Source organism: Helobdella robusta (assembly GCF_000326865.2).
Source record: "Helobdella robusta unplaced genomic scaffold HELROscaffold_36, whole genome shotgun sequence".
In the NCBI taxonomy this organism is placed as follows: domain Eukaryota; kingdom Metazoa; phylum Annelida; class Clitellata; order Rhynchobdellida; family Glossiphoniidae; genus Helobdella; species Helobdella robusta.
In genome coordinates this window covers 651,616-677,290 of record NW_008704742.1, presented here as the reverse complement: position 1 = coordinate 677,290, position 25,675 = coordinate 651,616, and the positions used below count along the sequence as shown (strand labels likewise).

Below are 25,675 nucleotides of genomic sequence, written 5' to 3'. Positions count from 1 at the left end.
GCCATAAATTTTCCGGAATCAAAATCTAAAATCATTTTATTTTCAACAAACAATCTCTATTTGATAACTAAGTCGGTAGAGACGAAAAAAGCGACTTATTTAAATGTTATGATATAAAGAAACGAAAACTTCGTGTAGGCGATTAAATTTAAATTTTAAAACAGTAAAACGAAATGTCAACTACAATGAAGAAATGTTTACGCTCAAATTATGTTCTCTATTCCATAGAACTAAAAAAAATTATTAGCCGGGGATTAATTCTTGTGCCATATCCACTATATCCATGGATTTATTATATAAATTTGATACAAGTTTATTTCAGAATATAATTCATAATTTAAACTTAAATAGTGTTTTGCGGCACAAAATAAAAATTATTCATGTTTTCTTAGTATATTTCTTTTATATAAATTTGATACAAGTTTATTTCAGAATATAATTCATATTTTAAACTTAAATAGTGTTTTGCGGCACAAAAAAAAATTATTCATGTTTTCTTAGTATATTTCTTTTATTGAAAACTAATATCAACAAAAAGTAAATAAAAAAATATTATAGTCTTTACTTATTTAGACTTTTGATAATTTTATGTTTTGTTCACAGTTCACACTTTATTCCGTTTACGATTTGGCGCGTCTTATTTTTTTGTGTTTCATAAAATCAGTTTGCATTTGAATTCGTCTTAAAATTAAAAAAATTTGTCATTTGTAAAAAGTAGTATTTTAAACTTTTTTCAACCGACTCCGGCAAAAAACAGAAGCAGTGCGATATCAATACACTTGAGGCCGTTAATCATGGTAATACCTAGATATTTCAATAATTGCATATGAAATAAATTTGTATTTTCAACTAAAAAAAATTAGCAATAAGCTGAATAATAAAAACATTTTTGGGTTAGGGTTAATGCGTACCAGTCATTACCCGACTAGACTTGAATTATTGTAGTATGTGTCAAAGTCAAACTAACTAAAACCTTAATATCCCAGTTTTGGCCCCCCCTGTCAAAGTTGTCTAGATCCGCCCATGAGTGATCCTCATTTTTCTTAAATAAAGATTTCTTCATTCATTCACCCATCACTAACGAATCATGATGATGATGGACTTCATTTACTTCATATCATTTCATTAGAGTAAGGCTCTCATCATTCCTAAACAAAATTAGATTCTAGAAATCGAAAAGAAATCGGTAAAAATTTTATTTTAAGAAGGAAATGTTATTAATATTTTTTAAAAAAAAGGCCAGTGCTATAAGGCGTGCGGATTCGCACGGCGAACACGCCGCTGAGATGCTTCGGTGAACACGCCGTTAAGTTGCTATAAGGCGTGAGAAATCTGCATGGTGAATTGAACGTGTTAATGCTATGAAGCCTGAGGCCACACGGCGAAATAGACGTTGAGATGTTCTGAACGTCTATTCATATATGTTTATGTTATTATTATTATTTTTATAAGGCGTCCAAATTACGAGCGGGCAAATACGACGTTTAGACGGTGTAAAGCGTGAAAATCGCACGACGAATTCGACGTTGAGATGCTATAAAGCGTGCGAATCACGAACGGGCGAATACGACGCTCAGACGTTCGAAATTATAAATCGTAAGGAACCCGCACGCCGAATTCGACGTTGAAATGCTATAAAGCGTGCAAATCACGAGCGGGCGAATACGACGTTTAGACAGCGAAAAGCGTGAGGATCGCACAACGAATTCGACGTTGATATGTATGGCCGAAGTTTGTACAACAAAGTTGACACTATTTTGACAATACCGGACGCAGTCAAAGCGCAAAATTTGACGTTTATTAAGACAATGTAAAGCATTTTTGAAATAGAATAAAAATTTTAAAAATAAAAAATTTATTACATCAAGTGTCGTATAGTAACACACACAGACAAACACACATATTTACACAGTAATGCATACAGGGACATTGTTCATGTGTTAAGACGAAACAATTACGTAAAGACCCATGATTGTTATATCAACATTGTCGATTTCGACATGCGGGTTCCTCACGATTTATAATTTCGAACGTCTGAGCGTCGTATTCGCCCGTTCGTGATTCGCACGCCTTATAGCATCTCAACGTCGAATTCGGCGTGCGGGTTAATTTCCATTTTCATCTCAGCGTCGAATTCGTCGTGCGATTCTTACGCTTTACACCGTCTAAACAAACTGAACAGGGCCATCGTCTAGAAGCTGTGGAGTGGATGGGTTCATTGCTTTGGTTTTGCTGATGTTGACTTTGAATCCATGATCGGCGAGTCTGGTGTTTCAATTTTCAAACATCTGTGCTGCATTCTGCTCAGACGTGGATGTTAAAACGATATCATCAACATATATTAGATTCCAAATGTCACCATTGCGTATCGGTTTTGTGATTTCTTCCATCACAGTTATAAATAACAGTGGACTGAGAATCGAGCCTTGGTGAACTCCAACGCCGATGTCAAATGCATCTGTGTTTCCAACCGTTGTACTGACGAAAGTTTTAGTATTCGTGTACATTTTTATCACAGGTCGAACAAGATATTCTGGAATGAGTTGTCGACGTAGACTCCACCTGATTGCTTCACGGGGAACTCAATCAGATGCTTTTTCAAGGTCTACAAAAATGTGTGATAGTTGATGATGCTTTGCGAGGTATTTCTCTTGCAGTTGCCGAGGGATGTGAATTGCATCAATTGTTGATTTCCCCGCTAGGAAACCAAATTGATAATTTCCGATTGTGATGCACGACGTAATCTTCTCTCAATGATTTTCTCGACAATTTTCAGGGAGTGTTCTTACAGACGCATACCCCGATATGATGAACAGTTCAATGGATCACCTTTGCCTTTGTATAGCGGAACTTTCATGCTATAGTTTCATTCAGTCGGCATTGAGCAAATTCTCCAGACTTCATGGCAAAGTTGTAGTAACGTTTGGATACTTGCAGTACCAGATGCTTTAATAATGTCATTTGTGAGTCCAGAGGGCCCTGTTGCCTTTCCATCCTTCATAGCTTTCAGAGCTTCTGTAAGCTCCTCTACAGTGATGTCTGGAATCGGACCTTCGATGGGTGGAGCGTCAAAGTTGACATTGATGGGATTTGTTACATTTAACAGACGGCTGAAGTATTCTCTCCACTGTAGCTTGATCCCATCTTCAGGGGTGTCATTTCAGATTTTGGTTGGGGGGGCGAACTTATGTGGTCTATGACTTAGCATGTAACACACACACACACACACACACACACACATATATATATATATATATATATATATATCGGCTCTGTGGTGTTAGGTCGAATTCATTTTGCTCCGTATTTTTTCTTAGTTTTTGAATTTATAATAAAGTTTTTCGATTTAATTTAATTGCGTTGGATTGATAAAATTCTGCTGAATACACTCATATAAATTTTTCGTTGGTTAATTGTGGTTGATTTTGGGTTACATTAATAAATTTTCTCTTATTATAATCTAAATTCGTAGTAAATTGACGAGTTAAAAGTTGTAAGTGTTAAAGGATAGTCATATTATTTATGTTGTGAGTTGTATTGTTTCAAAAGTTGAATTGCATTTCCACGTTACTTTGCTTGTTATAAAATCAGACTGTACAAAAAAATTTGAACTGAACTAACAATGTCTACAAAGTGTGTAAAATGCATAGTTGTAAAAACAAAAAACGGCGTAAACCAAACTGTTAAATGTTATCATTGTGAATATTTATTTCACGCTAAATGTGTTAATTTTGATGAAGAAATAGTGTCGATACTGAACAGTGAAAATAGCATTAAATGGTTTTGTGAAAAATGTCTGAAAGCCCAAGATAATACAAAGGAAATGGTAAAGTCGGTTGTAAACAATTTTCATGAGAAAATTGAAGAAATAAACATTGCGGTTCAGACTCAGTTAGAAACAATTAAAACCATGATCACTAAAAATGATGATAATTTGACTGTGTTGGAAAAACAGGATATAAAAATGGTCGATGAGATTTGCAACCTCAAAAGTTACTTGAAAGCTTCATGGGCGAACATCGTTGAGAAAAACATTACGAAAAATGTAGAGATTATAAATAATCAGGTCAAAAACGTCCAAAGGACCTTAAACGAAGCCAGTGAAATAAAAGGAAGAGAAAGGAATCTAGTGATTTTCAACTTGCCAGAGAAAGAAAATCAAAACGATCGTGAACTTGTGATGAAGATATTTAAGCACATTTCAAAAGACATGTCAGATAATGGTATTGAGAAGGTCTTTAGATTGGGTAAAAAGAATGAATCGGTGATTCGTCCGGTCTTGATAAAGTTAGATAGTCTAGGTACGAAGGGGGATCTTTTAAAGCATGCTTCTAAAATTAGGTCATTGGAAGATAACTTAAAAAACATCAGATTGTGTAATGATTTGACGCGCGAGCAAAGGAGTGAACTGAAGAATTTGGTGACTGATGCTAAAGCGAAAGAGGCGGCATGTCAACAAGGTTTTTTATACAGAGTAAGGGGGACGGTTGGAAGGTGGAAGATCATAAAGTTCATGAAGGAAACGGAAAATTAGATGATTTGTGTAAAAATGAAGGTTCATCAAACGGCTTTGTCAATAGATTGCTGAGCTTTGATGACAATTTCAATGATGGTAAAATATGCCTAAGACTATTAAATATCAGATCAATTGTATCCAAATCAAGTGATGTGTATGAACTCCTGGTTGATGGACTAAATGTGTTAGTGTTAACAGAAACATGGCATGGACATCAAAATGATATTTCTGTAAAATCGGCAATGCCTGACGGGTACAGTTATGTTGACTATGTCAGAAAACATGATCCATATCATGGGGGATTGATAATCTATTTTAAAACAGGGTTCAGATACACACGATTTGATTTACCATCTTTAGCTACGTTTGAGGCAATAGCAACAAGAATAACATATGGTAAACATGAATTTGGTTTGTTGGCTATATATAGACCTGGATCAATGCCTATCACAACTGCTTTCTTTAGGGAACTTAGATGTATTTTGGAAAATATGTCCTTGCTGGTTTCAGATCTTGTCTTGGTAGGTGATTTCAATGTTCGTGTCGATAGAGAAGAATGTCCGCATACCAGATCATTGTTGAAGTTATTTGATGATTTTTGTTTAAAGAATTGGATCGACCAACCCACTCATAACTTAGGTGGAACACTGGATTTGATTGTTTCCAGTAGTGGTTTGTGTATTTCTGATGTAATGGTTTATCCAAGTGGAATATATTCTGACCACGGGCTGGTTAAAGCTTGTTTGCCTTTTAAACGGAAACGAATCAGTAAATGCTACAGGGTGATCAGATCGTGGAAACATATTGATGAAAAAAAATTTATCTCGCTGATCATTGGTTCACCGATTGGTAAAGCATGTTCAGGTACAGATGTTGACAAGTTGTTTGACCTATTTGAAAGTGAAATAAGAAGAATTTTAGATATAGTTGCACCGTTACACAGAGTAGAATGTCGTCATGATTCTGTGGTGCCATGGTATGATAATGAATGTCGGGAGCATAAAAGACTCTGTAGAAAGCTCGAAAGAAATTATAGGAACTCAATGTCAAGTGATGGAAAAGATAAATGGATTAGTGCACTGAAATCAAAGAAGTTGGTTTTGGCCAAGAAAAAGAACTGTTTTTGGTCAAATTTGGTTAATGGGAATAGAAACAGGCCAAAACAATTATGGAATGCACTAAATAAACTACTTTGCAAAGCCTCTGTTGACAATATTGATAAGACTGAAACGGTGCACACTAGTGATGGCTTTCTAAAATTTTTTAATGATAAAATTGAACGAGTTCGAGATGCAACGGCTGGTAACAAATCAGTTATTCTTGAGAAGGAGATTGAAATGGGCAGTGGGTTGCTAGTATTCCGAAAATATAGTGAAGAAGAAATAATACAAATAATTACAAATTGTCCAACGAAAACATGTTTACTTGATTGCCTTCCAACGTATTTCTTCAAAAAACACATTGGTTTGTTCTTTGGGTTTTTGACAAGTCTAATCAACTTGTGTTTGACTAATGGCATCGTTCCTGCATCCTTTAAACATGCAATGGTTATACCACTTCTTAAAGGAATAGATCATGATGTCAATGATATTACCAATTATAGGCCAATATCAAATCTTCGCTTCATATCTAAGGTAATGGAAAGAATTGTCGCTAACGAGCTGTTAAACCATTTGTCTAAAAATAATTTGTTGCATAGTAATCAGTCAGGATACAGAAAATATCATTCGACAGAAACAGCCTTGTTACATGTTTTTTCAACTTTGTGCGCAGCGATGGATAACCAATATGTATCGCTGGTTGCTTTCCTAGATATGACTGCAGCCTTCGATTGTGTTGACCATGATATTTTACTGCGGAGATTATGTGAAGATTTTGGTGTAAAGGGGACAGTACTCGCATGGTTCACATCATATTTTTCAAATCGTACTGAACAGATTTTTTACAATAAAACCTGGTCTAGAATTAAGAACATAAAGTTTGGAGTTCCTCAGGGGTCGGTGTTGGAACCAATATTGTTTCTGTTGTACACACATGAGATCCTGGATGTCATCAAGTCCATTGGATTCACGGGGCATGCCTTTGCTGATGATATACAGATTATTGCTAGTTGCCCGCCAGATGAGTTTGATGAGATGGGTAACAACTTAACACGTTGTCTGGCAGAGGTCAATAAATGGATGATTAAAAACAGACTAAAACTTAATCAGAGTAAAACAAAACTACTGCCGGTATGAACCTGGCAACAGCTTTCAAAAATAAATATCTCATCACTGGATATAGATAATGTCAAAGTGGAATTTTGTACAAATGCTTCAAGTTTGGGCGTTAACATTGATTCTAAGTTAACGTTGGATCATCACATAAAATCATTGATGAGAGTTTGCACTTTCCAACTACGTAGGTTGAAATTGATAAAAAAATCGCTAGACGAAAATACTCTTAAGATGTTAATGCATGCATTCATCCATTCGCGTTTGGATTATTGTAACAGTTTGTTCAACGGCTTACCAGAAAAATCATTTGGGATGTTACAGTCAATTCAAATTCGTGCGGCTAGAGTTGTGTCTGGCGCCTTTAAATACGACCATGTTTCACCAATTTTAAAGCAACTACATTGGTTGTCTATCAAAAATCGTGTTCTGTTCAAAACTTGTGTATTAATTTTTAAATGCATCAATAATTGTGCACCTAGATATTTGATAGACAAAACAACACGAAGGGCACCTTATTATGTCAATTTGCGATCTGATGAGTCAAATTACCTGGCTGTACAGACAAGCCAGTTAAGAATAGGATCTAAAAATTTTGCTGTTTTGGCTCCTAGGATATGGAACAATCTCCCAAACCATTTACGGGATCCTGGTCTGAATTTGTTGACAATTAGAAGGCTGTTAAAGACATTTGTTTTCATCCTAACATTGTTTTTGTTTTTGCATTTTGAGAGCGCTTTTGCTAAATTTTACATTTTAATTGGCGCTACATAAGTTGTAATAATATATATATATATATATATATATATATATATATATATATATATATATATATATATATATATATATATATTATTAATAAAGATCACGGCGTTTCTTACAGTACTCAATCTATATGATAGTTTCTCGATTCTTCGAATAATTTTCCAATCTACCAAGCTTAACTTGTTAATGCTATTAACAAAATTCCTATTTACAGAAGATGTCATTATCTACATGTATGCATATAGTACTATTTCGACTACCTAGTCTCGTCAGTGCAACATTATAATAAATTTTACATTTTTAAAGTTTTTAAAATTTCAAAATTTTAAAAGTTTTAAAATTACTAAATTTTATATCCTATATATATCCTTTTTACAAAGAATTTAAAATTAACACTTTTATAATTTATAAGTTTAATTTTTTTCTTTGGTAATTCATTTCCCAGCTGACAACTTTCTACAATATAATCTAAACTTTTTTATAAAATTTATTACAATATCCAGAAAAAATAGTTATTGTTATTTGACTTACCAACTTGATGATTTAAAATATTTTTTATATCATTGATAATTAATTTAATTTAATCATTTATTATTGATTAGTAGTTCGATCAAATTTATTAACGAGACTGAAACAATTTGTATTCAAACTCACCTTCACTCTTTATCTTAAAATGATATAAATTGACTTCCAGTTAAATCAAAATAACAGCGAACGCGACAGTTAATATGTCGACAACACAACGGTTTTTTTTAAAACAGAACATGAATTATTGTAGGAACAAATGAAATAAATTGTATAGTGCTTGACATATAAAAATTCAAAAAGCACAATATTTTGTATATATAATTATAATAAATTATATAATTTTATATAATTATTTTATAGTGTTCGCAATTTGGAATTTTTATTTCTTGGGGGGGGGGCAATTGCCTCACCTGCCTCCCCCCAAATGACGCCTCTGCCTATCTTGTTCAAGAACCATCTAATTTTTGTCGTTTTTGATACATGAGGCACCTACTATGTCTTTTTTCGTACGCTTTGCTTGTTTTGCTATACGATTTCATTTGTTCAACTTTGCTTTTAGTGAGCCACTTTCTGCACTGATCTGTCCGAGCCAGTGCGACTTGTCGACTTGCATAGTTGTTCTTCTCACGGACAATTTTATGGTCATCTACAGACTTTGATTTTTGCCATTGCTTGTATCCAGCTTTTTTTTTCAGCTATTGCATTATGTACACTGTTATTCCACCACCAAGTGTCCCGTTCATGCTGATGTTTTGTACCAGTTTTCCCACAAACTATAGTTGCAGCGTTTATCAAAACGGTTTTGTATGTACTCCAATCTGTACTGGTTATCGATTGGTGGTCTAACTGTGTTGCGACAATCTGTTGAAATTTTTCTCGATAAATATTGCTTTTCAGCTTCCACGTTTTGATTCTCCGAGGCATTTGTTTAGACTTATGTTTTGACAGTTCGACAACCAGGTCTGCCACAAGGAGTCTATGTTGGGCGACACATGATTCGTCTGGTATAACTCTGACATTTTTGAATAGCCTTTGGTGTTGTTGCTTGACAGCTAAGAAATCAATTTCGTGGCTGATGCTCCACTTTTGTATGTTATGAGATGTTCCAACCTCTTTCTAAAATATGTGTTCAGTAAAAAAAACCCGTGATTTTCAGCAAACTCAAGGATGCGGTTGCCATCTTCATTCCGTTTTTCATAGCCAAAACCGCCATGCACGTTGTCAAAACCATCTGTTTTCTCCCCAACGTGGCCATTGAGATCGCCTCCAATCAGGATAGTTTCAGATTTTGGTATTGTTGAGATGGTGTCAGAGAATGCAGCCCAGAAGTCATTTTTCATCTCTTCTGATTCGCCTGTCTGTGGTGCGTATGCAGAAAAAATAATCATTGTTTGTTTTTCTAGGCGAAACTTGATCCACATGAGACGTGAATTAATCCTTTTAATATCCAGTACTTCTTGGGCTAGCTGTTCTCTGACAAAAATTCCAACACCATTTTTGGCCGTCTTTTGACCATTCCAGAATAGTTTATATTTTTCTTTGTCTGAGTTGACATGACAAACACCATTCGATTTAAATCGGGTTTCCTGAAGGCAGCAGATGTCAATCCTTCTACGCTCGAGCATTTCTGCAATTTCCATGCTGCGGCCAGTCAATGATCCAACATTGAGCGTTCCAAGTCTAAGTACCATAGACGGGCCATTCTGAATTTTTCTGCAACATCCCTCTGCTATTGCATACTTCCCAGGGATTATTAGCACCCCTTGACCACTTAAGGCCTGCTGGGGACTAGGGGCCGTTGTTTTTTTTGTAATGGCATAGGAATAATTTGGGGAAAAGTTTTTATATCCGGACACCCATCCTGACGACAACTACCAGTTATAAGCGGTGGGCCTAGCTTTTTGCTCAAAAGCACGCAAGGCAGTGTGGATGCAGTTTTATGTCATGCCCAGGATCGAGTTAGAGATTTTATTACCTAATAAGAGACTGAGATAATAAAATTATTCAAAAGAAAAATTTTTTATTATAAATTGCAAAAACAACACCTCAGCTAACGTAGCTTTTCAAAAAAAAATATAGAATTTAGTATCACATTTGGCACACTTTTTAACAGTATACTGAACAAAAACCAAAAGAAATGAGCTACTTAAAATAAATAAACCTACTAAACTCGGTCATGATTTAAAAAAATTAATTTAACTGGTTAGAAAAGAAGCTCTATTTGTCAAACCTAATCTATTAACATATTTTAAAGAAAATCATTAAAATAAGTGTAGCAAAACCTATCATAAGAGTAAGGTAAGACTCTTAAAGACTCTGAAATAAAATTTGAACAAGGACATTATACAACCTCCTGTCCCATCTCCTTTGTTGAAATCACCACCTTGAATCATAAAATCTTTAATGACTCTGTGAAACTTACTTCCCTTGTATGACAATTTGTGCCATCTTTGGCAACCTCAGTGCCTTCCGCACTGAGGTTGCAAAAGGTTGAGGTTGTATAATTAGGTTCAACCGTAATTGACGTTATTAATATATTAAAAACATAATAATAGTTTAAAAGCTAACATCTAATTTGTTAGGCTATTAATTTTTAAAACGAACAACTGTTGATTTTTAATAGAATAGGTATGTAATGTTTAATAATTTTTAGTTAACATTACTATTTATAAAATAACCCTGAAGGTGCTAGATCATGAGCATGTATAATATTATATTTATGTGTAAATCGTTATATTTCTTGCTTGTTGATTATAAAACGTCTATCTTGCTATAATTATTCGTGATGAGTCAAGTTAGAATTTAGATCATTCCCACCTTTTTTATTTCTGGATTACGGTCTTGTTTATTAATTTATTTGTTGTATAACTGCAAAATGTTTGATTTACATAATTATTTATTATAAATTTATCTTTCTTATATATATATATATAAACTAAGGTTGTAGAATTTGCTTCTAATGTAGTCTATTAGAAGCACTGTACAAATTCTATAAAACAATTGATTTAATAAATTTAAATTGTATAATTTTTGTTGCATTTTATTATTTAATCTACTTTTGATAGAAAACTTTTTAGTTAAGTTAAAATGTCTTAATGTTATATATGATGTTATTGTTTTTATTAATTCATAATAGTGGTTTGCATTCTGTACATCATTGAAATGATTTTCCATGTTAAATAAATCTTTATTGACACATCGTAGGAGTATGTTGGTTTCAATTACAAGTTTTTTCTTAAAACAATAAATATTCATTTATAATAATCTTTCTGATTCTTGGTAGATCTGAAAATCATTCAAGTTTATTGTTTTTACTAGAAAACAAATAAATGTATCATTTTACTTTTAATACTTCTTTTGAGAGATATGTCAATTGTCCATTGTCTTTTAGTATGATTTGATGATTCGCTAAATATGTTCCTGCTGGCTAAAATGAAGCATTTTCAGCATATTTGTTGAGATTTGTAACAGCATATTAATGCAAAATTTTAAACGAATTTTGGAGATTGTTTACATTAGAAGAAAAAAGAACCTGCATTCTGCGCATGAGATGGTCGGTGTTATTGACTTCACCACCCATCCTGCCATGTATGCAGTGCAATTGTTGACAATATACTGCAGTGACGCATGCTTCACAAATACGTTGTCATCAAAATCTGCCCTCAAAATAATGTTGCCAAGCAGTTCTTCTGTTTCAAATGATGACACATTTCCTGTTAACTGTGAATTGCAGAGTAGCTTTAAATTTATTCAGTTTGTAATTTTCATGTCAAAATTACTTGGTATAACTGTTAAAAATTTGCAGTTTTAAGTCAATCAATCAATCAATCAATCTTCGTTTTGCGTCCAGAGACCCGGTTTCCCGAGGTAGGACGTTGTTTTCTTTGCCATCAACTTTTTGCGCCAAATTAGACGATCAGTTGTATCCATTTCATTTAAATTTAGAGCTTTCATGTCATGCTCGATTGTTTGCGACCAGGACTTCTTTGGACAGTCTTTGGGACGTGTGCCAGGTACTTCAACATCTGCAAGAGAAGTTATGGCAATATAGAGGCAAGGAGATGCCATTTATTTCAGGCTGCACGTATGCGTGCTCGAACGGCAGCTTCAGCTGTTCCAGTACAATCCAGAACATCCCCTGGATATTGAAACGATGTGACTTTCTCTATTTTAATGGCTTCAAAAACAGTGCTATTTCGAATTTGTTGTTGTGGATTGATGCAAGCAGGACAAACAAAATTGGACACTTTAGATAAAGTACCAATTATTTTTGAACAACGTTTGTAACACCACTGGTTACACTGCTGACACTTGATTGAATTGTTACCTACACCAGCTTTACAAACTGAACAGGGCCATCGTCCAGTAGCTGTGGATTGGATGGGTTCACCAGTGTTCATTGCTTTGGTTTTGCTGATGTTGACTTTGAATCCATGATCGGCGAGTCTGGTGTTCCAATCTTCAAACATCTGTGCTGCATTCTGAGACGTGGCTGTTAAAACGATATCATCAGCATATACTAGATTCCAAATGTCACCAGTGCGTATCGGTTTTGTGATTTCTTTCATCACAGTTATAAATAACAGTGGACTGAGAATCGAGCCTTGGTGAACTCCAACGCCGATGTCAAATGCATCTGTGTTTCCAACCGTTGTGCTGACAAAAGTCTTAGTGTTCGTATACATTTCCATCACAAGTCGAACAAGATATTCTGGAATGAGTTGTCGACGTAGACTCCACCTGATTGCTTCACGGGGAACTTGATCAAATGCTTTTTCAAGGTCTACAAAAATGTGTAATAGTTGTTGATGCTTTGCGAGGTACTTCTCTTGCAGTTGCCGAAGGACGTGAATTTCATCAATTGTTGATTTTCCCGCTAGAAAACCAAATTGATAATTTCCGATTGTGATGCACGACGTTAATCTTCTCTCAATGATTTTCTCGACAATTTTCAGGGAGTGTTCTTACAGACGCATACCCCGATATGATGAACAGTTCAATGGATCACCTTTGCCTTTGTATAGCGGAACTTTCATGCTATAGTTTCATTCAGTCGGCATTGAGCAAATTCTCCAGACTTCATGGCAAAGTTGTAGTAACGTTTGGATACTTGCAGTACCATGTGCTTTAATAATGTCATTTGTGAGTCCAGAGGGCCCTGTTGCCTTTCCATCCTTCATAGCTTTCAGAGCTTCTGTAAGCTCCTCTAAAGTGATGCCTGGAATCGGACCTTCGATGGGTGGAGCATCAAAGTTAACATTGATGGGATTTTTTTCGTTTAACAGACGATTGAAGTATTCCCTCCACTGTAGCTTGATCTCATCTTGTTCAAGAATCATCTCATTTTTGTCGTTTTTGATACATGAGGCACCAACTATGTCCCTTTTCGTACGCTTTGCTTGTTTTGCTATACGATACAGAGATTTCATTTGTTCACCTTTGCTTTTAGTGAGCCACTCTCTGCACTGATCTGTCCGAGCCAGTGCAACTTGACGTTTTGCATAGTTGTTCTTCTCACGGACAATTTTATGGTCATCTACAGACTTTGATTTTTGCCATTGCTTATATGCAACTTTCTTTTCAGCTATTGCATTTTGTACACTGTCATTTCACCATCAAGTGTCACGTTCATGCTGACGTTTTGTACCAGTTTTCCCACAAACTGTAGTTGCAGCGTTCATTAAAACGGTTTTGTATGTACTCCAATCTGTACTGGCTTGCGATTGGTGGTCTAAATGTGTGGCGACAATCTGTTGAAATTTTTCTCGATGAATATTGCTTTTCAGCTTCCACGTTTTGATTCTCCGAGGCATTTGTTTAGACTTATGTTTTGACAGTTCGACAACCAGGTCTGCCACAAGGAGTCTATGTTGGGCGACACATGATTCGCCTGGTATAACTTTGACGTTTTTAAACAGCCTTCGGTGTGGTTGCTTGACAGCAAAGAAATCAATTTGCGTGGCTGATGCTCCACTTTTGTATGTTATGAGATGTTCCAACCTCTTTCTAAAATATGTGTTCAGTAAACAAAACCCGTGACTTTCAGCAAACTCAAGGATGCGGTTGCCATCTTCATTCCGTTTTCCATCTTCTTTCCTGTCGGGTTGCTCTTTGTAATGGATTGCTTCCATTCTCCATCTAGCATCAGTTTGCTGTTCAATATATCGAAAAGATCGTTGATGTTTTTCACAAAAGCTATTGTTTCAGAAACGTCAGAAAAATCATCAAATCCGTTTAAGAGTTCCAATGATTTAGTCACAGAGCAACTAAAGACTTGAGATGCAGATTTAACTTTCATCTTATGCTTTTCAAAATTTACATGGTTTTTGGTTATATTATTTCCTAATTTCATTTTGATTTGTTGTTGGTAATTAACTAAGTTTACGATATGATTCCATTTTATTGGATTATTATTATAAGACATTATATTATAGGAGTGTGAAACATATTCCTCATTAATTTCAGCGTGTGGCATTCATCAAATATGATATATATTTTCTGGCCGGTTGTTGGGGACAAGAAACTTGTTTGCATGATTGGAAGTGTGCAGAAAGAGCATCAAAATTTTTCAAAGCAATCCACATGCCGAAACGTTAGTTGCCAACCCATCCGTTATCAGTGGGACAACCTTAAAAAATAAATGTAACGTATAAAAATTTTAACATTTTTAAGAAAAACAAATGTTGTTTACCCAGCCTAACTCCAGCATTATGTAACTTATCAATTGCTTTCTCTGTTAAATCTTTCAAATTGTGAGATGATAATTTATTTGTATAAAAATGAGCTATTGAATGTCTCCAAGCTTCTCTCAGACCAACAACATAAAAAACCAACACCTCTGAAGCAACTATGTCCTCATTCCCATCTCCATAGTTAACATATCCGATAAAGTCATCTTTACAAATAAACAATGCGTTTGATAATTTATGTTTAACATCAATGAAATTAAAAAAAATTGAAGACAAATGCTTATAGATAAATGGGAAACAAAAAAAATCAGAAATAAATAAATAAAATACATAAGGAATAAACTAGCATAGGCTGCCAAAATATGCTATATTTTAACCTCACAAATTTACAAACAAATTTTCCTATTATACGTTATTTGAGGCTTTATTGACATTGAATCAAGGATTAAAGAGCATTTGCACTATTTTGATGGATTTTTTTCACATTTTTTTTATTACATCAATTATAACATTTGTAAAACCTGGTTTTATTTTGATTGGTTTTGTCCATATATAGTTTAAAAGATAAATTACTTATTTCAATTTGAAATTACCCAGGTGAAAAATTTTTGTCCAGCTATTTTTTGACTGGTCCAGAGATGAAGTGCATGTTAAATGAGAATAAGTTTTAGGGTTTGATAAGCAAAAAAGTTTGTGCTGATTCAAAAAACAAACGTGATTAATCATAATAAAATCATTATTTTGGCTAAACTATTCTGGAATGGTCAAAAGAAGGCCAAAAATGGTGTTAGAATTTTTGTCAAAGAACCGCTAGCCCAAAAAGTACTGGATGCACACCGCTACTGCTTCTACTACAAGTAAAGAAATGAAAGAATAATCATGTTTCAAATAAACCGATTATTGTAAAATAAAAATGAAAATTTTCTTTCAATATTTTTAAAACAATGGCCAAAAAATAATATTACGATGAAAATACATTTACATGCTATTCTGGATGTCTTCGCTTAATTTTAAAGTAAATTTTTTTGTAACAATTCAAGTTTTGTAGTATTCGGCCTCCTTTTTCCCCCGGTCAACAAAATGTTATTCGCTCCTTATAACTAGAATATCGCTCGATGTCAATGTCTCCTTTTTAAATCCCTTGTTATTGCATTTATTTGAGGCTAATTATTTTTTTAAATGTTTTAAAGTGGTTTATATATTCAATGATACGACACATTAATTTTTTTATTTTCTTTAAATGTTATTATTTGTACAATAAAAAACCATTTATAATCGCATTTTATTTGTATTAACGATATATTCTCTTAACTAATTTTGTAAAATGATGGCCATGATTAGACCTTTAACGAAGAGGAGATTAGTGAAGAAGAGGGTCAAGAAGTTTATCAGACATCAGTCAGACCGCTATATCAAGTTAAACTAACTAAACTAAAGGTTTGTTATTCTCAATTCTTACATGTTTTTTTAAAAAGGGGTATAAGTTTACCTTTACATTCCGAACCAAGTTTGCACTCACTATCTCTAATCTAATAGAAAGTAAAATAAGCTCCTCCTACTGAAATTCGAAAAGTGCATTGAAATTAAAATAGATTTTTGTAATGTAATAATTTAAATTTGCGTTTGTGATTATATTATATATTTTATTTAAAATTTGTACGAGTATTACACATCATTTCATTTTTATGTATTAAACGTCTTTAATATTTGTACATATATAACCTATAACATACACAAAAAAATGAGGAAAATTTTATTATACCAAGTAAAAAAAATTGTATGTTTATTTATTATAGCCTATAAATACACGAAAAAAATAAGAAAAATTTATTATACCAAGTAAAAAAATTGCAAAAGTTAGTAAATAAAACTTTAAAAATTTAACAAATGTTGTGTTTATGGCGTATGTGCCTAATAATATTACCAAACGGTCGGTCGTCGTACTGTTCGCGCCACAGAAATTCTGCCAAGTAAGTGTTCCTCAGGCTCTTCGACGTGCCGCACATTACTTTGAATTTGGCTTTCAATCGTGTCCACATAGATTCAACGTTTTGGATGTGTGCTCCTGTCATTGAGTCAACAAAATTTTGGGAGTGGTTGACTGTCAAATGAGTGTAGCCCTTATTTCTCAGCTGGCTATAGGCACGCCACTCATCTGACACGATAGTTGTGCCAGGAGCAATCCACTTTTGTATGAACGGCAACAAAGTTTGTGATCCCGGGCCACGACTTCTTCCACAAAACAAAGTTTTGTACCACATTGGATTCCTCCAAAAATCCAACCTTCATTGGCACCCACATTTCTCCCCCTCTCATACTTGGCCTTCATTATTTTCGACTCATCAATCTCTACGATAGTGCCAGGGCCACCTATCTGGTTAATTTATAAATAATTTTTTGAGCATTGTAATATAATTTCAATTTTTATTAAATTGTTGACAAACTTTGACTTTTAACCTCTACGCATTTAAACTGACAAATGTCACGACAAAAATTGAACCAATCAACAACTGTTTTTTGGCTCAGTTTCAGTTCGTGATATGTCAGACTCACTGACACTCTTTGTGACCAGAAATACACCATACGAACAATTAAGCTTAGTCTTAGGTAACTTCTTTCAAAGAAGGAGTCTGTCCTGATGCTGCATCTTTTTTGAATAATTGATAAGTATTGATTAACATTTAAATTAATAAATTAAAAAATACTTCAAATATTAAACTTATGTAACCTTCTTTGGCACCCTCTTGCCAGACAACGCCAGAAACTCCATCCTTCTTTACATTGTTATTACATGCGACCTCTACCATTTTGCAACCATAATTATAACAGTACATTTCACTGTAGGTTAGTCCGTGAAATCTGAGCCACTGCCTCGTTACGCGTCTATTTTTTGTTAGACGCACGACCAGGTCAGTAAACGTCACGCCGTCAGCCATCCTAATGTTCTCAAAATATTATAACATATATTACTCGTTATTATAAGTCATTATAAGTTAATGCTTAAACAATTATAAATTATAAAATTAATGTAACCTTGGTTTTTGGACAAATTCAACTTTTATTAAAACAACCACGAGCAGAGGCGTATTTACAAAAACTATGGCCCTAGGCTCACGACCAATTTGGGGCCCTCTCGCCTATAAGGCGATCAATGATCATAATACAACAATAGTTAGAACACTCATACCCATGTATTATTTAAAATGCATAGATACTACAGCTATAGATACTAGTTAGAAATTACGATTGTCAGTTTATTACAGTTATAGAACTTTTTTCCTGCTCTTCAATTTCGCGGAGTCAATGTACGCATTGAAATCGTATTCTGTCTTCTTTGATTCAATGCATAAAATAGACAAAAATTAAAACAAGTTCTTGGGTGTAAAACCTCTGATTCTGTTGACGTTGTTGTTGTGTCATTGTCGGGCTTGAACAAAACTACATGGCCTGTATAATTTTTAGGCCAACTCCTCCATTGAAATATGGTATTATCTTACAAAGGCAGCCAAATTAGCAAAAATTATTTTCTAGTAAGTTAAATAATATTATTGAAATATTTTCATTCATTAATAACCTGTGCATGCCAGCTATCGTTCTCCACTTGTCTTTGATCTGGCCAACCGTTCTCCTCGGTAGAAGGCCCGATTCCACCATCTCTCCACCTGTTTTTTAATTTTTTAAAAATAATAGTAATAAAATAAAAAGACTTACATTTAAAAAACATTGGTGTTGTTTGTTGTTTGCCATGATAACTGTGAGAAGTTAGCGAGTCAGTGGGAGGTTTCAATACTATCTTAACGTCGTAAACATGTACTTATATGGAATATAACATATAACAATATTACATGTATATGGTCGTAAATAATGTTTATAACAGCAAAAAATGTCGTTTTTGAACTCATTGTACCCAGTCGTTTTAAGACAATCTTTTTTAGATTTCAATTTTATCTAGAAGCAAAAATAAACAAAAAATTAATAAAAATTTCAATTCATTTCGCTATGGTTATATAACACAAAACCTTTGTATGTAGCTAATTCATTTTTAATTTATTACATTCATTCATAAGTTTTCATATTGTTGCCTTTCTTTAGAGTGACTTTTTTTATTTAATTTGCAAAAGGATTGTGAATCAAAATGATTACTACATATGTATGATCTCTTCATTTCAAAACCTCTACACCTGCCATTCAATGCATTAATCCACTCACTGACTTTTTAAAGGTGATTTTTGTAAAATAAAAAAAATTCCACGATGGTCTTCTTCCGGCCCTTGACGGGAATTATGATGCCAAATGTTACATTTTTGGCATTTTATCCATTGAAATCCTGTGAAATCATTACAAAAAATTTGTGAACTTGTCCCACAAGGAGTCAACTATTTAGATCGCTTGACAACCGTTTTGTTTTTTGTTTTACTGCTACGACCTTTGACTTTGGCTTTTTCTTAAAAAGAAATAAATACGAGAAGACGAGAAATATTCGTCGGTTCAGGTTTTCTGATTGATGGTGTTGGATGCCTTCCAAAGAAACCATACAGCCAATCTAATCCAACCATCTGTGTACCAACATGGAATGGATGATCCACCTTTAATTTTTTGGCAAATTGAAATTGAAAGGCCACTTTTTTGACATCTGTTGTGGTCATTCCAAATATTTATTGTTCCATATTTTGTATGATATCTACAAGCTGCAATCTTTGATCCATTGTAAAAATGGTATTAAATCGACCAAGCTTTATAGTTCCCAGAGATGTTGTCACGGCTTTTTGATGTCTTCTTAAAGTTCTTGCAGGAACTCCATATTCTCTGATAACTTTACTAAGTAACTGGCCATTGGTTAGAGCATCCAATGCTTTTTCAAACTTTTACCATCATAAGTTGAGCATCTTGTAGATTTTCTTACATAACTTCTGACCATTTTATACCTTGGAAAATTGAAATATATGAAATTAATTTACACTTAAAACGTAAATTTCAATACATTTTAACAATTAACTACAAAGATAGCTGCCTACATACAAATATCTGAAATTTGTCTAATAGTTCAATAAATGTAAATTGAGCCTCTTGCCCTTAAGTTACAGAGGCGTTTTACACCCATAGACAATGTTAAGAATAAATTTAATTTAAAAATACAAAAAATTGTATATGTGAAAATGATTTTTTTTTATATAAAAAAAACCTCTTTTCATCACAAATGACGATCTTATTATCAAGAAATTAATTAAAAACCTGAACACAAAATTTATAACACAACCAATTTTTCACTTGCAAATTATATAAAACTCTAAAACAGAAGAAACAAATGGGAAAATGGCGTGGTTTTAAATTCAAAATAATAAGAGTGCGTTTTAATTTTTAAAAATTAATTGAACAGCTTTCGGTCTTAAACAAATTTCGTGCAAACTGAATTTAGGCTTCTTACCCCATGCGGCGTATTGCCCCACGTTACCCTACTGTTGGGGTGCAGCGAAATTCAGTGTAATAAAAAATAGTGAATCTTGAGATAATCATTTTCAAAACATTTTACAAAAATATTTACATATAACATTTATAGCTTTAATGAAATAAATGTTTGTTAAATTTGCAGATAAAAAATTTCTAAAATACATAATACATCATATTCTTTTGACAATATTTAGATTTAAATTTATCAATATCTAAATGGTCCTAAAAATGAAAAAATAACGTCTTACATTTATCTGAAAACATTGATACTTTTGTATAATAGCTGAAAAGTTATAAATTAATAAATGCCCATACCTATTTATATTTTTTAAAAAGGGGTTAAATAAAAAAAAAATTAAGATTAAAAAATGATAAGAAATGCTGGAAATTGTTTAATGTTGGTGTGAAGAATGTTCAATTAATAGGTGAAGTTGACCAGATTACTGATATGATAATATGACTCTCAGTAAAAACGTTTTAAAATTAATAACAATAACAACAGGTTTCAATTAAGAAATATTTAAATGTTTAAAAATTAACAAAAAAATTATAATAAAAGAGAGATTTAGAAATGCAAAAAAGTCACAGAAACCAGATGTTTAATTGAAATTCAAATAAATAAATAAATAAATAAATAAATAAATAAATAAATCATTCTCTGTAAGTGAAAATATAATTTTTTAAATAAGTATAAAATTTCACTGGCCTCAAAAGTGAGTTAGCTTATGATATTTTGAACTAATTTTCAACTGGCTATTGTTTTTGGCCAAATGAAAAGAAAAAACATCTGTACATGTTTTTGTTATCAATCTCAATTAAGAAAAAAAATGATTATTTATATTATTTGCACGTTCAATGATATGATCTTTAAGATTTAATGGATCTTTATTCGCCAACTCACTGAAAACACTTGATACAACAATTGTTCTATTCATTTTAGACCAGTCTGTCACCATTTACAAGTGTCTTTCAGTGACACGGCAAATCTGATTAAAAAATATGAATTAGTCAAAAAATATATATTAGGTAATATGTTTTATGAAGAAATTAAAGATCTATATTTTTCCAGCATGCAAATAAAAATGAACATGAAAAAAAATTTATTTTCTGACCTGAACAACACCACAGGATGGGAAAACTAGATTCTTTTAGTATCAGAAGCTGTTGGTGTAACATGGTAGTTTGTCCTTTTATATCAAAGAGTGTGGATCATCATTCATGATCTTCCCATCCCAGTGAACCAGAAGGGGGTTTCTGTCACGATCCTGAAATTGTTCACGAATACTGCTGTCAATGGTTGATCGATGTTGCTGTCGTTTACGATGAACTGTGGAACGTGACAGAGATGTATCCCTGATCTCTTGCCCACTAGCTTGTGCAATGGCTGCTGCTAATATTGTGAACTTTCTATCTGACAGGTTTATTCTATCCAGTGCTGAAGCAACATCTGGCGACGACAACATATCCTGCACAGTTCGTGTTTTTTTGCTGGCACTGCTTGACAGACTGTCTTTTACTTCACTGATCTGCTTTTTGTAGTACACTGGAATTTCAATTTCATGGTTGTCCTCTGTGTCCTGCTGTTCACTATCACTGTCATCAGAACTAGATAAATGTAGTGAGGTACTTTCTGTCATCCGCTCCTGCTCTCGCTCTTTTCTCTCTTCTTCTTTGCATTTACGTTGTTCTGTGTGCTCTTCTTTCTTGGTCAGGTCTTTATCAATGCCACTCATTTGCATTCGTCGACTGCCCCTCTGGTCTTCAAGAAATTCTATATCTTCCTGAATTCGGATGAGCTGCATGGCGTGTTGGTGAGCAATATCAAACAGCATGTGCTCCTTTTCTTCAAATTCCTTCTCTCGTGCTCGTTGTGCTTCACTTTGTCTGTTTTTGATCTTTTTTATTAGCTTGTAGTCATAAACTACCGACTTTACTTTTTCTACAACATGAGTATGGTAGGTTGTTGGTATTCTAGCCTTGTTCCACATGTCCATGACCTTATCTGACGACAGTTTTGCACTTTCAGGCACAGTTTTCTTTTCTACTTGATGATAATAAAAAAACATTCTCAGGACATCACCTGTTGTAGGCAATACATTTACTGGAAGTTCACTTTGTAACTGTCCAATCAGCCATATGTTAGTCATGCTGCGTGTTGTAAGAGCACCACAGTTTGAATTAGAAGCCATTTTATACGTAGTTAAATATGTACAGTACCGGTATTTCAAAATCACCTCAAATTACTAGTAAATCGACAGTTAAATTATGCAGATATTTATCCTATTTTACTTTTTGCTGACAACAAATATGGTGACCATAGAATATTTAATAATAATAATGCATTTTAAAATATCTAATATCTATGTTTTGAATTAAGTAAGTAACCAACTTTTGATACTTTTCCAGTTATATTTGTATTTGGTTTCGAAATAATGAATTATCACATTTTTATATAATTTTGAGATGCATGAGCAACCTCTAAATTTAATTTGATTTGTCTTATTTTTGGTTTGTAAGTTTTTAGGACCCAATGGAAACTTTTCAGAGGGTGTGCACTCAAATCAGACAAAAAATTTTTTTCCTCATTCAAATGTGAACCACCCTAATATATATATATATATATATATATATATATATATATATATATATATATATATATATATATATATATGCACACAGTGCGGCTCAAAATGATAGGAACGGTGGATTTTTTTAATTTTCTTCAAAACAAATGGGCCATATTAAATAATATTTACACAGTATATTTCTATTAACATTTAAAACACAATAATGTAAACAAATATGTTTAAAGCTTTATAGGTCTTAGATAACAGAATAACAATGATTTTAATGATTTAAATGCTTGGTCAAAACGATAGGAACAAATGAAAAAAAAAATTAATTTTTAAAGTGTATAGTGAATAGAATAAGTTTCACTGCATCAGAAAAGACCCTGAGATAGACAGTGAACTAGATTAACGCGCTACAGTGACTAGGGAACCTAACATTTGCACTTGGAAGCACAGTTGCTGCTTCCACAACACACACATGCATATACGCAAGAGATTAGATGTTCCACTGTGAGTACCTGGAATGTACGACTAGTACCCTTAAGTGATGGACCTCATTATCTTACAAAATGACGCCTGCTACTGGGTGGGCAGCTGTGGCAGTCACATCGACTGCTCCTAGCCTGGCGTTAGCATTTGCCGTCGCGTATGCAGCACAATGACCCTGCCAAGTGGCGAGCCCCAGTAGGTTGTGGTTCCTGAACCCGGCGGAAGAAGCAAGGGACACGTCGCCACACGCTTGCAGCAGGAGGAATGCTACATGGCTTGCGTTCTGAAACGCAGTCGGCTGCCACGGTCCGGCCGGATTTGGGTGATGGAACACCCGATAGGGCTCTGTTGCTAGCACCGTGTGCGTAGTCTGAGCATGTTGCAGCTCTCCCGGGAACGCACGGTCCACGGCGACCCAGTCAAAGTTGGGATGCTGCCTTTAGGCCGTTAAGAGGATTTGCAACTTGGTTGTGCCTGCTCGCTGAGCCCAAGTCGTGACCGTTCGCACGCGCTCGGGGATATTGTTTCCGGCTAGGACAGCGGCGAACAGATTAGCCCACGCGGCTTCGGTCGGAAGACTCGCGGAGTTAATGACTCGAGTAGCAATCCAGGCGACCTCATCGCTGTAGATTTCCAGGTTGGAGAGTCCTAATTCGAGCTGGAGACCTCTGGTTGCCTTCGCGCTGAACTGGCGTGTCCTGTCGCCCTTCTTAGCAAGCGCAAGGACGAACGTAAATTGAGCGCTCATGTAATGCTCCGCTTGCGCAGCTAGCGCCTGTGGCAACGTAACTGTGGTCACATCCCCCGCCCAAGTAGCAGCGGCACCGCCAGCCCGGTATGTCATCACCAGCTGGTCCTGAAAGGGAGTGCCAGCCGGAGCAGCTGGGTCAACCTCCGTCGCAGCAGGGAGCGCGATCGCCGCGCCAGGAGCTGCCGCAGGACACGAGCCGATGATGAGCGGACACGTCGGTTCTAGAATTGCTTCTAGATAACTTATTAGCCGAATCCTCTCTGTGCTATCCATCCACGCCGGCTTCCGGGCGCCCAGGTGCCGAGCCTTTAGCGAGTTGAAGAGGAAGGCCACGGCAAATCTTCTCGTGTCGCTGTTTAGGGCTGCCCACCCGGGCATGGCGTTCGACGTGTACCCTGTCCAGTAGCTCGGAGCGGCCTGCACAACTAAGTTGAGGTTTCCACCCCGCAAGAACGGAACTGCAGCAGCCATAGTGCGGGCTTGGGTTGATGACTAGGTTTGGCTCCACGGAACTATAACGATGTGGCTCACCGCTCGAAGAGAAGTAGTTCCGCAAGTGACACAAATAGCACCAATAAAATACTTAAGTTACTGTAATTAAGGCTTTTCACCTGTTAGATTTTTAAATTGTCTTCCATTGGCATAAACTTGTCTAAATAAACAAGTTTTCAATTGGATTGAGATCAGGTGATAATGCTGGCCATGGTAAAACATCAATTTTATGGGTCTCTAGGAATTCTTTAGTGGCTTTGGATGTATAAATTGGGACATTATCATGTTGATATATAAATTTTTTTCCATGTTTTGACTGTGCAAAAGGCATCATACATTGTGAAAGAACATTTATATATGCCTGAGAATTTTGGTGTCCTTGAAGAATTGACAGTTTGCTTTTTCCTTTGAATGAAAAAGCACCATAAACCATGACTGACCCTCCACCTTGTTGACTCTTAATAAATCTTTTTTTCTCATCATGCCAATAGAATTTGTTGCCATCTGGACCATCAAGATTGAATTTTTTTTCATCAGAGAAGATGACAAATTTCCATTTGCCATCCCAGGTAACATGATCTTTTGCCCACTGCAATCGTTGCTCTTTATGAAATTTTGTCAGTGGCAATGATTTGATTTTTTTCTCAAATTTCAAATAATTGCATTTCTTTAGACATCTTTTTACAGTACTGATACTACAGTTTAATTGTAAGTCATTTAGCAACTCAAGAGAACTGCTTGTACCCTCACAGGCTTTTCGAATTAGAAGTGCCTTTGTTCTTCTTGTTAGTTTTTGTGGCCTGCCAGTACTTTTTTTTGGTTCCATAAGTCAATGGATTTTTTAAAAAATTAAAAACAACTGTTTTAGAAACGTTTAATGATTTTGAAATTTTTCCCAGAATTTTTTGGATCTTAATGTCTAAATTTGAATTGTTTGGTTTTTGTTTAGCTTTTTCCCTTTGCCCATAATGAAAAACAATTTTAACAAATTTCAAATCAGTCTAAAACGCGCTTAATGAAAACAAAACAACGTTTGGTGAGATCTAATGTTCATACTATTTTAAAACTACTGCTTTAAACTTAAAAATAAAATCGTTCCTATCATTTTGACCTGTTGTAAAATTCGTATTTTTTGAATAATCTGAATTAATATTTCAAAATTTCTTTTTAATTCCTCCCAAACTTCAAACGCTGTGTTCTGTCCATATCTTTTG

The 25,675-nt window shown here is 34.5% G+C and overlaps 5 protein-coding genes across 5 annotated transcripts; 1 reads left to right on the top strand and 4 right to left on the bottom strand.

Moving 5' to 3' along the window:
* Window positions 1-3,622: 3,622 nt before the first annotated feature.
* HELRODRAFT_176057 (hypothetical protein) lies at window positions 3,623-7,758 on the top strand (the record flags this gene model as incomplete). The annotated part of the gene is made up of 3 exons (XM_009023403.1): window positions 3,623-4,460; window positions 4,556-5,380; window positions 7,709-7,758. The coding sequence occupies 3 exons, from the start codon at window positions 3,623-3,625 to the stop codon at window positions 7,756-7,758; spliced, it is 1,713 nt and encodes a 570-aa protein (XP_009021651.1).
* Window positions 7,759-9,263: 1,505 nt separating this feature from the next.
* Window positions 9,264-9,662, bottom strand: HELRODRAFT_152497 (hypothetical protein; the record flags this gene model as incomplete). The annotated part of the gene is made up of 1 exon (XM_009023402.1): window positions 9,264-9,662. A coding segment is annotated over one exon (399 nt), but the record flags the coding sequence as incomplete, so codon positions are not given.
* Window positions 9,663-11,273: 1,611 nt separating this feature from the next.
* Window positions 11,274-14,374, bottom strand: HELRODRAFT_176055 (hypothetical protein; the record flags this gene model as incomplete). Its single annotated transcript, XM_009023401.1, has 3 exons — window positions 11,274-11,307; window positions 11,555-11,760; window positions 14,063-14,374. 3 exons carry the CDS (start codon window positions 14,372-14,374, stop codon window positions 11,274-11,276), a joined length of 552 nt encoding a protein of 183 aa, XP_009021649.1.
* Window positions 14,375-21,349: 6,975 nt separating this feature from the next.
* On the bottom strand, window positions 21,350-22,348 carry HELRODRAFT_176054 (hypothetical protein; the record flags this gene model as incomplete). Its single annotated transcript, XM_009023400.1, has 1 exon — window positions 21,350-22,348. One exon carries the CDS (start codon window positions 22,346-22,348, stop codon window positions 21,350-21,352), a length of 999 nt encoding a protein of 332 aa, XP_009021648.1.
* Window positions 22,349-23,291: 943 nt separating this feature from the next.
* On the bottom strand, window positions 23,292-24,440 carry HELRODRAFT_176053 (hypothetical protein; the record flags this gene model as incomplete). The annotated part of the gene is made up of 2 exons (XM_009023399.1): window positions 23,292-23,655; window positions 23,767-24,440. 2 exons carry the CDS (start codon window positions 24,438-24,440, stop codon window positions 23,292-23,294), a joined length of 1,038 nt encoding a protein of 345 aa, XP_009021647.1.
* Between the last annotated feature and the right edge of the window lie 1,235 nt (window positions 24,441-25,675).